The sequence below is a fragment of the Quercus lobata genome, chromosome 8 (assembly GCF_001633185.2).
Source record: "Quercus lobata isolate SW786 chromosome 8, ValleyOak3.0 Primary Assembly, whole genome shotgun sequence".
Taxonomy (NCBI): Eukaryota; Viridiplantae; Streptophyta; class Magnoliopsida; order Fagales; family Fagaceae; genus Quercus; species Quercus lobata.
Genome location: NC_044911.1, coordinates 29,584,091 through 29,600,681, shown reverse-complemented (window position 1 = coordinate 29,600,681; position 16,591 = coordinate 29,584,091). Strand labels below are relative to the sequence as shown.

General features: G+C 37.8%; 1 protein-coding gene across 1 annotated transcript; it reads left to right on the top strand.

Annotated features, from left to right (window-relative positions):
• The first annotated feature begins 4,813 nt into the window (after positions 1-4,813).
• LOC115955543 (BTB/POZ domain-containing protein At2g04740) lies at positions 4,814-15,752 on the top strand. Its single transcript, XM_031073697.1, has 5 exons — positions 4,814-5,402; positions 6,667-7,426; positions 7,719-7,755; positions 7,836-7,969; positions 15,118-15,752. The coding sequence occupies exons 1-5, from the start codon at positions 4,922-4,924 to the stop codon at positions 15,533-15,535; spliced, it is 1,830 nt and encodes a 609-aa protein (XP_030929557.1). The 5' UTR covers positions 4,814-4,921; the 3' UTR covers positions 15,536-15,752.
• Positions 15,753-16,591: the final 839 nt, after the last annotated feature.

Genomic DNA, 16,591 nt, shown 5'->3' with positions numbered 1-16,591 from the left:
TAATTGTATTAGCTTGTGCAAAATTGTATTAGCTTGTGCAAAAATTCATGTCTATTGTAGGTAAGTATGTCACTCAATTGAACTACTTTTTCTATTTTACACAACAATTTCTCAAAAACACTCACATCAGATTATTTATTCTACATTCTATTTTATTTGAATAATCATTTTTCATTATTTGTTTATTATTATCCTCATAGAGAGAGAGAGAGAGAGAGAGAGAATTTGATGAGACAAGAGGCAAGAGAAAAAAAAAAGAGAGAGAGGATAAAATAATGATATACAAAGTTAGAGCATTCGCATCAACTCGTGCAAAAATTCATATCTATTTTAACACAAGAATCTACTTTTTTCTAATTTACATACTCACTTTTAAAACAATTCACATTAAATTTTCTATTTTACACTACATTTCATTAAAATATAATTTTTTCTTAATTTTTTTTAATTGTTCTCTTTCTTCCCATATAATAACCATTACCCATTCTTTTCCTTCATTCTCAAGATATGTAAAGAAATAATAAAAAACTAAATGCAAAATAAATAGTGTCAGTATAAATTTACACAGCTACTATAGCAAAATTGTAAATTTACACAATTAACTCATTGATGTAGGTCATCAATAGGTACTCTAATCGTGTATATTTACATGGTTAATTTAGTAATTTTACAAATTTACATATCTTGAACTTGATTGATGTGGGTGATTTTGTGGCTTGAATGTGTAAAATTGAGCCATTTTTCTATTTTGCATTGTCTTATGCAAATGCTCTAAGCACATGACAATTATCCAAGTGTTGTCAATTTTTCAAGCATATGAAAACTAACCAAGCATGCAACTATTAATTAAACATGTGATAATTGATCAAGCATTTAACAATTACATGAAGCACGTTATGATTAATTAAACATGTGAGCATCAATGCGAGCGAGCATGTGACAGATAGTCAATCACATGACAATCAATTAAGTGTGCTATAAAAAGAAAGAATTGATCATGGGAATTTAAATTAATCCTAGACATGTAACTAATCCCCATTAGCCTGGTGATCTCTCTTACTAGAGAAAGCATTTGATTCGGAAAGTCTAAGTACTTAAAGGTTAGGGCCCATTTGGTAAGAGTATTTAAACATAGTTTTTTGTTTTACAAACCATAAAATGGTGGGCCCCGTACTTGAATATATTGTTTGACTGATGTTCTCTAAATATAAATTTTAGAAAATTGTATCTTATTTTTCTTGTTCAAACCATAATATTGAAAATAGCTGAGAGGGTGTTTTCAAAATACAAAAAAAATTCTTAATGGAATAGTTGTAAATAAAATAAAAACAGTTGTACATTACACCAACCAAGGCATGTGAGAGTGCTAACGTGGCTGGATCCAGACCCTACACATGGACTAGCTATGAGGAAAGGAAGGGAAGCGTCAACTGAAGAAGAGGATCTTTGGCTCATGCCAATGGCATGATCACCTTGGGGAAGAGTGAGATTTGCACCTAACATGGACACCCAGCACTTGCACAAAAGGGAGATAGCAACCCCCTATGGTCAGATGCTATAGGACACCCTTTATTGGCTTATTTTGTGCTAGACCACTATTGAGGACACGTGTATCACTCTTAGCCTCTCGGATGTTCTTTTCCTTGTCTATGGCTTGCTCCCCACGTAGTAGCAGAGCCACCCTCCATTCCACTACCCTGATATTGACATGTTTTCTCTCTCCTCCAACCATAGTATAGTATAATATCTGTATTAGGGTTTGAAATGGGCAAATAAAGGTTTGACACCTATCTCAATGTACCTTATAACATTCCTCATACTAAAAGAGGGACATATCGCTGAGCAATTAGGGCAAAAACCAAGAGAAACAAAGAGAAAGAGGCAAAAAGTTTGGGTAGGAAAGTAAGGTAGAGAAAAAGGCTTTCTTTGGGAATAACATCACCACAAATCTCTCTTTCTTTCTTCTTCTTCTTTTTTTTATTTTTTATTTTTTATTTTTATTATTATTATTTTTTTTAACTTCACACAATAGGTCTTTTTTTTTTTTTTTTTTTTTTTTTTTGGTTGATAAAATCTCTTTTCTTACCCTTTACAAACAACAGGTCTAAATTTTCTTTAAAAAGAGGACACATCATTCATAAAGCAAATTTATTTAAATTAACTTTTGTCAAGTGTCTGTCATATGCGTTCAACATATCATTCAACATCATGCAAAAAATGGTATATTGGTCATTAGAGTTTAGAAGACCAGACTTTGTTTGGGCGGAATGGGTGCCTAACACCTTTCCATTCTGTAACCTCGCCCCCAAGCTTAGGGTTTTTGGATAGGTAGATTGGTGTTTTGTCCTTTTAATTTTGGTAGATTGTAACTAGGACTAAAGTTTTGTATTCTTTTGCATAGATTGTAACTAGGACCTAAAGCCTTGTAAGGTTAATTTACCAAATTTTTTCTTTTCTTTATTCAATTAATGACAATGAAGTATTTTGATCATGCAACGTGTATTTATTTTTTCTTATTTATTTGTATAAAAAAATAAGTGGCAACTCCCCACCACTTACCCAAAAAGAGAGATGCCCTTAAAAGCACCCAAATCTCTTTTTTGAGAGCACCCAAATTTTCCTGGTCTCTCACAATTGCCATGGATTTAAACCATCGGCTTTGATTATAGATTGAATTTCATTGATAAAATAGCATTACCATGGACGTGAATTATGGGCTTTTGAAATATTGCTAAGGATAAGTAGGTTTGCGCTTTAAAAAGAATGGGGTGTGTGCGTTGGGCTTATAGGGCTGGTTTTGGGCTTATTATAATAATGATAATAAAATTGGATAAGATATGAGATTTTGGACTTCTGTGATGGTTTATATTGTGGTCCAATTTAGATAATGAGATAGGAAATATTTGTGCACCAATGAGATGAGAAATATTCATGGAGGCCCAAAATAATTTATAGGTGAAATTTTGGTACTTTTGGTGAATAAATAAATGTGATTAAATAGGATTGGGGAACATGGCATGAATGAAAAAATTGTACCTCAACAGGCATAAAAAAAGAAAAAAGAAAAAGGTTTGAAATCTTACATGCATGCACTAGCATTCCTAAGCACTCAAAGCAAGAAAGCCTCTCTAAAGCAAGATTCGTGAATAGGAAGTTGGTAGCCTAAGATCAGGACTATTTCTTTGCCCAAAGGTTCCCCCATTTACCCCATAGTTCTTGCAAATGCTGAGGTATGAGCTCATATTTATAGAAAAATGTGGGATCATCTTGATGTTGCGTAATTGTTTCCTTTCTTCGCTTTCACAAAAATTCCCACTTTTTCCCATTTATTCTACTTATGGCAACCTATCTTCAAGTCTTTGGTAAGAGGTCTTCCCGATGTTTGATTCGAATGATTCCAATGTTGTTGGGAAGATTGTGTACTCTACTTTCAAACAAGTCTAGCCTTATGTCGTATGGATCGTCAGTGAGAAAGTTAAGCATCTCAAAAGTTGGTTGGTTGGAAAGGTTCACTTGGAGCTTAAGAATATTTGTATTTCCACAAGCGATTACCACAAATTCGAACCTCTGGTGAACAAACTAGGAGTACCATGTCATAGAGAAAGTCATCTACTTCACGACAAGTTAGGTTTTCAAATCCATATTTCATGGTATGGAGCAAATATGCGTGCGAACATCGCTCTAGAATCACCTATTTTGCCCAAAATCCAAGTTGCAATATATGCTAAATGTTTTTTGGCCATTTTTGTACTGTTTCTATGATATCTCACTAGTTCATGGTCTGATTTTAGTCTAATCTCAAAAAGTAATAAAGTTAATTGGTTTACGAGTTTGGGCTTGTCAATTGTTGAAAATGTGATATTGTGATAATTTTATTAAACAAGCAATAAAATACATGTACATGGGCAAATTTGTTGGATAGTAAACTAGATGTAATCACCAAATGCAATCCAACCCAAGTGACTTCATATCCCAATAGTGCATATCGGTTAGGGACCTAAGCATTGAAACAAGAGAAGTTTCAAATCCGACCAAATCCAAATCAAATCTAGACCAGGACTCCTTCTAGTACGATTGTTCATTGGTGTAGTTGGCTTTTAGAGAGATTTTCTCAGCATGCCAATCTTATCAACTTGGTTGTTCATTACTTGCAACATGTTGGGGAAGAGGAGGGGGGGGGGGGGGGGGGGTAACATATTTACATAGATCGATAGTGGGGATGTTTATTTGAGTGGTGGTTGTTGAATGTCTGAGCCACTATTTTCGGTTTGTTTGGCTCAATTGGGTTGTTGCTTGAAGCTTTGAAGTTTGAATAGCCCTAATAGCCATTCATTTTTTCCCTCCTTAGATCCATTCATCATCAATACTTATGCCTCATATTTTATTTTTTTAATGGTTATTATTATTATTATTTATTATTCTTCTTTTCCTATCTAATGACCTAGTAAATCTCATATATGTTCTTAGTCAATGTCTCCTTAGTAGTGTTCTTGAGGCAAAGTATAAAATCTTCCAAATTTTTTTACAAATATCACTTTTAGCTCTTGATTCTTTATGTTTTTTTTTTATTTTATTTTATTTTTTTTAATTTTTAGTGTTTGTTTCTCATTTTTAACCATGAAAGTGATGAGATGAATAACGATCGCATAACGGAATCAACCTCAAGTGAATGAAGACACTCTTATCAAACCACGGATAAATAATATGAAATCAGCCTAACCTCATGTGGTTAATAAATAAATAATTATCTCATAAAAATATATTTCATTTATTTTTTTAAAAAGGGTTGCTACTTGGGACTTTAGACAACAGGTGGTACCGTACAAGGATAATAATACACATTTCTAGTTTCTGTAGCCTGCAGTCTGTACCCATATAAAAGCAAAACCCAAATCTCCCCCACGGCTCCACCCGCTCAAAAATGTCCCCAACCGGCCATAACACCAATCTCCCAAACCCGAACTCATGGATCATCGACACAGACCTGGACGGGATCGACCTGGACCCATCAGACTTCGGGTCCTCCATACCCCTCAAGAAGGTCCCAAACGGCGACGTTTTCGAAGCATCACGAGCCGGAGACGTGGACCGCCTCAAGTACTTGTTGGAGTCCGGCGTGAACGTCAACGCTCGGGACCAGTGGGACTCGGTGGCGCTCTACTACGCTTGCTTGGCGGGTCACCTCGACGCCGCGAGGATGTTGCTTGAGAGTGGTGCCATATGTTCAGAGCACACTTTTGACGGCGATAGGTGTCACTATGCAGCGCTGAACTTGAAGGTTAGGAAGCTTTTGAAGGCATTTGAAGCTAGGCCACCGCCTCTGGGTCCATTGCAGGGTGCTTTGAGAGACACTTTCTTGGCTTGTGCTGGCAACAGGGAATACTCGGACCATCCTGATTATGGTATGTTTGGCTAATTGGTGATGTGGGTTTTCATGTTTTGGGAGATAAGGGTAATGGGGCTGTTTCAATTTTTATGGACATTGTTGTTTGTGACTTCTCGTTTTTTTTTTTTTCTTTTCTGAAAATATACTAGGTTTACTGAGTGGGTTTTTTTTTTTTCTTCATATGATTATGGGTTAGTTTCAATTTCGGGAATGTTACTTTTTGTAAATTTTGTGGCCCAATGTTGAATTTACTCAATTGGGACTTGTGAGGTGGGGTAATGGGTTGGTTCAATTTTATGAACATTGTTGTCTGTGAGTTCTGGTTGGCTGAAATATACTTGTTTTACTGATGGGTTTCGTTAAATAGGATCCTGGGTTAGTTTAAATTTTAGGAATGTTACTGTTTGTAAATTTTGTAGCTCAATTTTGAATTTATTGAATTGGTGGTGTGGGTTGACCGGTTTCTCTCAATTTGGTTGGTTGGTTGGTTTTTTTGTTTTTTTTTTTTTTAAATAAAAAAATTATAAATCTATGGTACATGTATTAGTATTGTTAATATTATTTTATAAAAAGCTGAAATGTTACATTTCCTGAATTGGTCATGTGAAATCTACAAGTGGTGCGGGGATTATGAGTTAGATACAGTTTGTGGGTACAAATCCTGGGTTGTTGTACATTGTTTAATTGTGGTGTTAATGGCTAAAATTTATGCGAGTAGAGGTAGTTGTAGAAAGTAATTTCATTTTGGGTTGAGTGAGTAAATGGGGGAATAAAGGATGATTATGAAGAATGTTGTCTCGTTTGATTTTTTGGAATGAACTTATTTTGTGGGTGAATGGTTCATATGGGTATTTTGGTGTATTTGAGTGTGGGACTGATGCCTGATGGAGCTGGTTCTAGTTTTGGGGGCAAACTCATCGGGGCAGATCTTGTGAGATTACGATGGCTGCTCTTAAGGAAGAGTGGAGATAATATTGGAAAATTAAATTTGTCGGGTGTTATTTGTGTTCTACATGTTGATTTGAATAAGTACATGATATTACAAATTCGGAAGATTGGATGAATAAGAAAAAGATTGGTTGATTGATTTATTGATATTTTGCTGTAAAATTGGGTAACATAAGGTAAAATAATTCTATTTTAATGTGTTAAAAGTAAATTTTTTGATTTAGTTGCTTCATCAGCGTTGACGCCTGCCAGCTCAATGGCATTACATATTTTTTCTTCCAAGAATAATATGCATATTAATTCAACATTCAACATGTGATATGGTTGGCTAGGTGTGTCATCCAATGGGGGATCCAGTTCCTACCACTTCCCACCAGATGTGGTATTTTTTGTGCAAGGTAGTCCTATTGAAGCTCACAGAGTTATATTAAGTGCTCGGTCACCATTTTTTAAGAGGAAGTTTGAAACTGATTGGAAAGACCGCAAGGAAGTAAGATTTGCAAGGGAAAAGTTATCTTATACTGCTCTTTACAGCCTTATCCACTTCTTTTATTCTGATAGACTAGAGATTGCAGTAGATGACATGGACGATCTTGTGAGAATATGCAAAGTATGCAAAAGTGAATCATTACAAAGGATTCTTGAGAAAGAATTGATTCACCAGAAATTTGCGGAATACAAAGCACTAAGAGATGTAGATAATTCTCAGAAACGGTTCATTTTACAGGGCTTGTCCCTTCCTGAAGATGATCGACTTCCTGCAGCATTGCATCAAATCCTTCAAATTTCCCTTGCCAATTCCACCAGGGAACACAACCAAGACAACAACGTTGAGGAATTATCATATAATGTTGGTGCAATGCAGATCAATGATGTTGTTGATGATCTTGCAGATGTTTGTGTAAGAGTTGATAAAAATATTTTTCGTTGCCATCAAGTAGTTTTAGCATCAAGGTCAGAATACTTTAGAGCAAGATTGTCTCGAATGAAGGATTTTTATGAAGGAAAAGATGCATTACCTGTTGATACACTTCCATTTCTTGATGAACGTGATTTGAGGACAGAAGCATTTGAGAAGATGATTGAGTATATGTAAGTCAAATCTCATTACTATAGAATACTTAGATTAGGTCAGAACATTCAGAGGAAATTATGCAGCAAAGATTTTGTTGTTACAATAACCCAAGGTTCATTCCCTAGTCAGAATGTTTCTTGCACTTTTGTTGTCCATTTTTTATGTGATCAATTACTTAATATAAGCAAAGAAGACTGCAAGTAAACCATTGATTATGATTGAGACCATTTAACATGATTGCATGTGATCACCATTTCAGTACCAGCTTTAGTTGTCATGTGTTTTATTTTAATCCTTTGGTTGATTCAGGTACACTGATGGCTTGAAGGATATAGACCCGGATCAGGTATAAAATGCATCAATCAAAACTACTTTTAGCAAAAATATTTTCTTTTGCTGGTTATAATACTCTTGTTAATTGAGCAGGCAGAGGAAATGTTTGATGCTGCTTCTAGATACTTGTTATTTCCTCTTAAGCGAGCTGTAGCTGATGTACTATTGCCACACTTGGAAATGGCCTCACCTGCAGAATTGTGCCATTGGTTGATATTATCAGACATGTACGTCTTTGGTTATCTCTTTTCTCTTCCTAATATATCTTGATCAGTAGCTATAGTAATGTGTGCACTGAGGATGTCTTATATATCTATATCGGGGACTTGGAAAGGGAGTACATAACTGAATCATTATATTCTTACGAAGTGCCACATATTTGTCCCATTACACTTCTGTATAACAGTTTGTGAGCTCTTGGATGAGGCACTTGCTAAGTGAACTGTTCCATCTTTCCTTTCTGACAAGTTAATTGCTGCGTTGTTAATCCTCTCTGTATTAATTGTTAACTACTATCATTACACTTATTAGCATTAGACCTTTAGATGTTCTGCTTTTCATCTGAAACTGTAGGATACTCTTCTAATTCCGACATTAGCAACAAGCAGTTTTTTAGCCTCCACATTGAATTCATAACTTCCAGTTAGATGTTCTGCTTTTCATCTGAAACTGTAGGATACTCTTCTAATTCCGACATTAGCAACAAGCAGTTTTTTAGCCTCCACATTGAATTCGTAACTTCCAGTGGGAATCCTTATTAGGCTATCCAATAAAGACCCATATTAAGTATCTGGGAGTGTGTAAAACCTCTTTCAGCTGTTCTTAATATAAATATCATCATCATTTATACATTTTGAACTGCTCAACATGATCTGGAGGAACAAGAAAAAATAAAATAACAATTCTCTCTTATTTTGACATTTTTTGACAAGAAACTTTAAAGTTCCCCACAGGTGATTTGCTGAATATGTTTTCCTTTACAGTGCTTCTGATCCTACCTCGATGTACTTGTAGTGGATATAATCATATTTTTGCTCCCCACCTATTTGGTAGTTAACTATGTCAATCTGGAGTAAATTCATAGGGAGGAAGCCAGATAATTTGACAATAAGCTGGAACCCTTTCAAATTATAGCTGCATAGATGGTTAGAAATGAAATTAAGTCATTAATGGGTAAATTGTTTAATACCTTATCAGCCTTGAACTCAATTGTGGTTTTAATAATCTTATTCTTGGTCGGTTTGCTTTTTTGTTTGAAAGAACCTTTCTTGTGACAATCCCCCTTTGAGGCATTTTCTTTTTGGTCTGAGGTCTGGCTACCTCAAATTAGCCAGATAATTTGCGGTTTTCTTCTTTTGATCTTTCTATTATGGGTGGTTCCCTCTGTTTTTGTATTGAATCCAACTTTTCAACTGGTGGTAGAGGAAGGGGGACGGTATTTTTCTGTTAGGATTTTTGAGCGGAGTAGGTACTTCATGAAGTTAGTCTTCATGGGTAAGAATGCTGCACAATGGCTGTTGAAGAGTATAGAACAGATTGTTGTTGGGATTAGTATTTTTATACGTTTAGGGAAGGTGATGTAGCTTACACCCTCCAACAGTGCTTCAACTCTTTTGGCTTGTTCCTTCTATTGACTGAACTTAAAGTTGGCGGGTCTAGGAGGTCCATATTTATTCCAGAAGGCAGAGCTAAGAATGGATGGAGGGTTTTTGGGTTAGAGTTAAGGAAGATGTTGGAACCCAAAAACTTTGTGAATAGTGGTTATGCTCAGTTGACATTTGTAGCTAAGCTTCATAAGGATAAATCAGGGGTTCAACCTTTTAAAACTTTTGCTGATACAGTGCGTGGGCATCAAGTGCAAGTCAGGGGCAGAAATCAGTCTAATCTGTTAAGCACCCATGATAATAGGAAAATGCAACTAGGGGAAAATAAGGGGGAGAAGCAGAACCCAGTCATTGAGCAGAGGAGGTTGAGCGAAATGCCGGTGAGCATACCTGGTCCGATGACTCTAGGAGGAAGAGATGTGGGTCCTCGGCACAGTGATGTGGAATTTAATTTGGGAGAGACAAATCTGGTTGGTATTAAAAGGAGCTTTCAATTGAATTTCAAATCATAGGTGAATGATTCTGTTTATGGAAAAGAATTTGAACTGAGGAAGTCTTACTGGATAGGAGAAGGCTTGACCATAGAGGTGAATGAGGAAGGTAAAAGGCATGTAACATGGAATTCTTATAAAGGTGGTCTGAGGACTTCTAAATGGGTCACAAGGAGTCAGAGGGAGCATGTGGTGGGTCCTCCTAGTGGGTCACGGGTGCAAAAAATTCTTGTGATAGGCTCTGCCCAATTTAGGGGTGTTGCAGGGATTTCTAATAAAGGAGGTTGGAGGAATTCTAAGTGGGTCATTAGGAGTCAGAGGCAGTTTGTGGGGGGTCCCTCTAGTGGGTCACGGGGTCAAAGTTTGTGTCCCACATTGGGCCAAACTGGTTTGGGCTCTTTTCAGTCAAATGAAGTTTGCTTCTTGGGCCCAAGTATTCATGAAAGGGGCGAGCCCTCTTCTTTGACTAGCCCAACACCCTTGGCCCACTCGATGATACCTTTATTATCTCCTTCAGACAAGCCCGAGTCATTGGGCTCGTTAGTTGCAACAAGTCTGATGGTATCAGCTCCAATAGCCTCACGGTGGCTGGGATTGAGGCTGGGTTCAACTCAGATGGCCTCATGGTGAGGCCGATGGTGGGTTTTAGCAGTTGTCTTGATAGGATAAATTCCGACAGCATCGCGGTGGATGGGCTGGAGTTTGGAACAAGCTCCGATGGTCTGGTGGTGGCTCCGATGGAGATTAATAGCTTTTTCTTTGCTGGGTTTAACTCTAACGGTCACGAGGTGGCTCAAATGGATTTATATGGTACCTCTCCTGATGGGTTCAACTCCGATGACTTCACGATGGCTTTGGGCAAGACTGACATGGTAATTTCGCAACTCTCGAAGGGTATTTTTTTGGCAGATATCTTTAAGAGACTATTGGTTGCGGGTTTTGTGAATTTTGGTGTCAATAGAGTGGATAATGTTGGAAGTGTGTGTAGTGTGCTTTTGTTTCAAGGGGTGGACAACAAGGGCACCAGGCTGTTAGATATGGGTGAGATTGGCCAGCCCAATTTAACGTTGATAGAACCGAAGTCAGATTGTGGCCTAACTGTTTTGGGTGAGGAGGAGTGTTTGGAAGTTTGTAATCTGCTATTGACTGTTATCCCTTAGGGATGGCTTTGTCAATGGAAGCGCACAACGATATTGATGGTACGCTGGATGTCTCTAAATGGGTGAAGAACAGAATCCCAGGTTTTAGTAGAGTGATTGGGCTTTCTGTTAATTGTCATGAAAAGTTGTGTATTGCTTATCTTCAAAGGCTAGAAAGGGAGATGGTGGTCATTAACTAGCAATGGAAGAGAGCAGTTGCTAACCAAAAAGTAGCATCCTCCATGGCTAAAGGGAAAAGAGAGTTGAGGAATTTAGTCTCAATGGTTAACTATGATGGGAGATAGTGTGGTAGTGACATTGCGGAGCCATAAAGTCTTTATGAAGCTGAAAATGGTTTCATGGAATGTTAGAGGTTTGAATGACTCCCAGAAACATTTGGTAGTGAGAAACTTGTTACAGGAGTGGCAGTGTGATGTCGTATGCCTACAAGAAACAAAGCTTGCCAACATAGATAGACAGCTAGTTTGCAGCATTTGGGGCTGTCTGTCTGTGGATTGGGTGGCTCTAAATGCTGATCAGACAGCTGATGGGGTCTTGATTATGTGGGATAGGAGGGTTTTAGAAAAGTTGGAGGTTCTGGTGGGCTTGTTTTCGGTCTTGGTTCAGTGGAAAGGTGTGGAGAAGGTTTTATTTGGGCATACTTTGGGGTGTATGGCCCGAACGATAATCTTTTGAGGGGTGATTTGTGGGATGAGTTGGTTGGTATTCGGCATTATTGGAATGTTCCGTGGTGTTGTTTTGGGGATTTCAACGTTGTTCGTTTTTCTAGTGAATGGAGGGGTGGGTCTAGGCTTACTCCGGCTATGGAAAAGTTTTCTGAATTTATTGAAGATTTAAACTTGATAGATTTGCCGTTGGAGGGAGGGAGGGAGCTTTACATGGTCTAGTGGTACTGAACAACCATCCATCTCTAGGATCAATAGGGCTCTAGTGTCATAGGATTGGGAGCAACACTTTTCGGATGTGATCCAACAGATTCTACCACTACCTGTTTCAGATCATTTCCCAATTCTTTTGGAGGCAGGGGGTATGGCGAGGGGGAAAAGCCCCTTTTGGTAATATGTGGATGAAATCGGACGGGTTTTCGATAGAGTAGATTCATGGTGGAATCATGGTGGAATCGCCATTCTTTTTCGGGTACTCCTACTTATGTGTTTGCTAAAAAATTGAAAGCTTTGAAAGAAGACATTATTCAATGGAATCGCCATGAGTTTGGCAATGTTGGGCGCAGGAAGAAAGAATTATTGGGGGCTCTAGAGTTACTAGACGCTAAGGAAGGGGTTTTTGGACTCACTGAGATGGAGAGAAATGAGAAGTTTGAAGTGAGATCGCAAGTAGAGCATCTTCTTTCCCTAGAGGAGATGTCATGGAGACAAAAATTAAGGATGTTATGCATTAAGGAGGGAGATAATAATACGAAGTTCTTCCACAAGATGGCCAATTCTCATAGAAGGTATAACCATCTGAGTGTCCTAGAAGTGGATGGGGTGATTTATGAGGATGAAGCGGAAGTGGCTGTTCAGGTAGTTCAATTTTATAAAACCCTTTATCAGTTTCTGAGGAGTGGAGACCTTTTGTGGAAGGACTGGAGTTTGATCAAATAGGGGAGGTGGAGAGGGGCTGGTTGGAGAGGAGTTTTGAGAAGGATGAGATTCTATCAGTGATCAGAGATATGGAAGGGCATAAAGCTTTAGGTTCAGATGGCTTTTCTATGGCTTTTTTCCATTATTGCTGGAGAGTTGTAGAAAGAAATGTTTTAGAAGTCTTTGAAGAGTTCTATCAACACTGTAAGTTTGAGAAATCTCTTAATGCTACTTTTATAGCTTTGATTCCTAAGAAGAATGATGCATCCAACATTCGTGATTTTAGACCTATCAATTTGGTGGGGAGTTTATATAAAATCTTAGCTAAGGTTCTGGCAAATAGATTGAAAGTGGTGTTAGATCAACTGATATCTGAATCTCAAAATAGTTTCGTAGGAGGTAGGCAGATCCTTGGTTCAGTTCTCATTGCCAATGAGTGTGTTGATAGTAGAACGAAGAGTAAGATTCCGGGGGTGATTTGTAAGTTAGATATTGAGAAAGTTTATGACAATGTGAATTGGGAAGCACTTCTGAAGTTGTTGAAGAAAATGGGCTTTAGGGAGAAATGGTGTAGTTAGATTCGAACCTGTATCTCTATAGTGTAGTTTTCTGTGTTGGTCAATGGGTCCCCAGCTGACTTTTTTGGTAGCTCTAAAGATTTGAGACAAGGGGATCCATTGTCTCCCTTACTATTTTTCGTTATAATGGAGGTGTTTAGTAGGATGGTGAAGAGGATGGAGGGGGCAAGTTTACTTAGTGGCTTTAGAGCGGATGGTAGGATGGGTAGAGGGGAATGTGTTTTACATCTACTATTTGCAGATGATACTATCTTGTTTTGTGATGCAGAGGTGGAGCAAGTCCTTCATGTTCGACTGTTGTTGCTTTGTTTTCAGGTTGTGATTGGCCTGAAGGTTAATGTAGCTAAAAGCGAAATGGTGCCTATAGGGAAGGTAAATAATGTGCATGCTTTGGCAGAGATTTTGGGTTGTAGAGTTAGGGCCTTGTCAATGACTTATGACTTATCTTGGTATGCCATTGGGGGTGTCCCATAAGTCCCCTTCTATTTGCAACCCTATTTTGGAAAAAATTGAATGGAAGCTAGCAAAGTGGAAGAAATTGTATTTATTGAAAGGTGGTAGGCTGACATTGCTTAAAAGCACACTATCTAGCCTCCCCACTTATTTTTTTTTATCTCTTTTCACCATCCCTACACATGTGGCAAACAAAATTGAGAAGCTGTAAAGGGACTTCTTGTGGGGAGACCCTAAGACATATTTATTGGGTTGGGATAAGGTGTGTATGCCTATGGCTAAAGGAGGCTTGGGTATTAGGAAATTGACCACTTTCAATAAAGCATTACTAGGAAAGTGGCTTTGGCGTTTTGGGGTTGAGAAGAATAGGCTTTGGAGGAGGGTGGTAGCTTTGAAATTTAGGGAAGATTTTTTTGGGGGGTGGGGGGTGGACCTCTAAGTTGGGAAGGGGTGGCCACGTTTGTGGTTTGTGGAGATGTATTCGGATGAACTGGGAAGTTTTTAACAAAAATGTCCAGTATAAGGTTGAAGTGGGGGATAGAGTGAAATTTTGGAAAGATAGGTGGTGTGGAGATCTTCCTCTCAAATTGGCTTTTCCAGTCTTGTACAATTTTGCTGCGAACAGAGAGGCTTCCGTAGAGTCATCTTTGATTTGTCAAGGGGCAGGGGATAGGAGAATTTGGGATGTTTGCTTCAATCATGATCCTAATGATTAGGAGGCAGATGTGGTGGACAAGTTCCTATGTCTCTTGGCATCCAATTTACCTTCAGGGACTGATGGTGATCGTTTGAAATGGAAGTTGACAAAAAACAGGGATTTTACTATCCGTCCATATTATTATAAGTTACATGGTTCGTCTTTCCTTGGAAAGGCATTTGGAAGGTTAAGGTACCCTGTCGTGTCTCTTTCTTTGTTTGGACAGCTGCATGGGATAGGATCCTCACGGGAGATAACCTATGGCTTAGGGGTTTTGATTTCGTCAATTGGTGCATTATGTGTTGTTGCTATGGTGAGATAGTGGATCATTTGTTGTTACATTGTGGAAAGGCTCATCGGCTATGGTGCTTTGTCTTTAGGATTTTAAGGATTTCATGGGTTCCCTCATGTACGATGTCAGATTTTCTATTTAGTTGGTGGAATTGGTTGGAAAAGCATTCTTCTTACATCTGGAACTTAGTTCCATTTTGTTTGGTGTGGTGTATTTGGAGGGAACGCAATCGGTGGACGTTTGAGGATTTGGATAAATCTGAGGACCAAATGCTTGCTCTCTTTTCTGGTTCCCTTTTTGATTGGGCTAGGGCTTGGGGACTCGCATTATTGACTCTTCCTCTTTTCCTTAGCTCTCTTTCTTTGTAATTTATATTTTTTATGTTTTTTGTTTTCCCTTCCTTTTTTGTACTTTGATTTGCTGATGCTATTTTGCATCTAGCAGTTTTCTTGAATATATTTTTTCTTAGCTATCAAAAAACAATAATAAAATAATGTTGAGTGATTTGCATGTTTAGGTATGGTGTTTTCAAGATACGGGAGTACTGTCTAGACACGATAGCCTGTAATTTTGAGACTTTTGCTGATACACCAGAATTCCGAGCAATGCTGTTGACACTCCCACCACCATCTGGGGATTCCTCACTTCGCACCACTGTTCCAAGTGCTCCAGGAGCTGTAGTCAATACAGACCAAGCAAATCTTCTTGATGATTTACGAGAGAAGTGGCTTGAAGCTGAAGCTGCTGAGCTTGACAAGAGAGATGAGAGTGCTTTACTCTTTGACAAGCGCCTTGAGATGCTTGTGCTTGTTGCTGAACGAGAAAAATCTGATGGAGCTCCTGCTGATGATATTCATGATGGTTTTAGATCACCTGTATCCCCTCCTACCTCTTTCCCCATGCCTAGCAAACAAAGAGAGAGTGTAGGTTTATAGACAATTTTTTTTTTTTTTTTTTTTAATGATGTATAAATAAAACATTTTTTTGGTTGTAGTGGACAATAAATTGGAATGACTCTAGAGTACTTCAGTTGGATTTTTTTGTAACTCTAGTTACTCGAGCATCCATGAATTTTATATCTTAGGTTTATTATTTATTTTGAATTATGGTGTAATTGGTTACAGTTAATGATCTAATGAAATACTTGTTGGATGGAATAATACTTGTTAATCTGAGCCGTTTTATCTGATGTCTTTGTGTTAGATAAAGAGGAACCAATCTCAATTCTCATCGATTTCCCCTGTTTGGTTCTGAATCATGGTGGTAAAATGTATTTCAAGCAAAAAAGAAAGATTCATGGTAATCTATAGGCATTAGCTCACAATGATATGGTCTTGTTATCATATTAATGGCTGGCGGGCATTTGTTATGCCCCTCTTTGAATCTTTAGACCAAACCAACCCCCCATTCTTCCCCATGCACGCTAGTCAGATGACGTTAAGGGGCCAAGACTAACAGAGACGTTGCCTTCTTGCACTATTGATATCTTTAAATTGTATGGCCATGGCGCATAATTAAGAATGATCTTCTAAATGATATGATTTTGTTTTCCTATAAGCAAAAGAGATCTGTATGTGTATGATGTTTCAATTGGGAGATAGAGGTGCCCAGAGCACAACGCTTCTAGTTGAAAACAAATTATGTAAAACTAGCATCAGAGTGCTCTCTGCTCTTCGTACTCAATTCCTCTACAAAAGATAGTAGATAGGCTATTTTACACTTCGTTTACAAAATTTTAAAAAGTAGTAGATTTTTATTATTTAAGTAGGTTGAGGCTCTGATACTAAAGAAAAACACAGAATATCTGAGGGAGAATATATGGAAGAAGATTTATTATTGCATTCCTTGCTTTCTTACAAAAGAATTACAACTATATGTAAAAAGATTGAAAAGAAAGAAGACAAATTAGAAAGAATCACCTAGCACATGCATAATTATCTAAATATCGTGAAAGTTAGAAATAAAAGCAAACTAAGGATATTTAGGTGTCC

What these genes read in the sequence shown, in the direction of transcription:
- LOC115955543 (XM_031073697.1), top strand. Translation starts at nt 4,922, where the DNA reads ATGTCCCCAACCGGCCATAACACCAATCTCCCAAACCCGAACTCATGG. An exon ending in CTCGGACCATCCTGATTATG is followed by an intron (nt 5,403 to 6,666) that starts GTATGTTTGGCT and finishes ATGGTTGGCTAG; the next exon opens with GTGTGTCATCCAATGGGGGA. An exon ending in TGGTTGATATTATCAGACAT is followed by an intron (nt 7,970 to 15,117) that starts GTACGTCTTTGG and finishes TTGCATGTTTAG; the next exon opens with GTATGGTGTTTTCAAGATAC.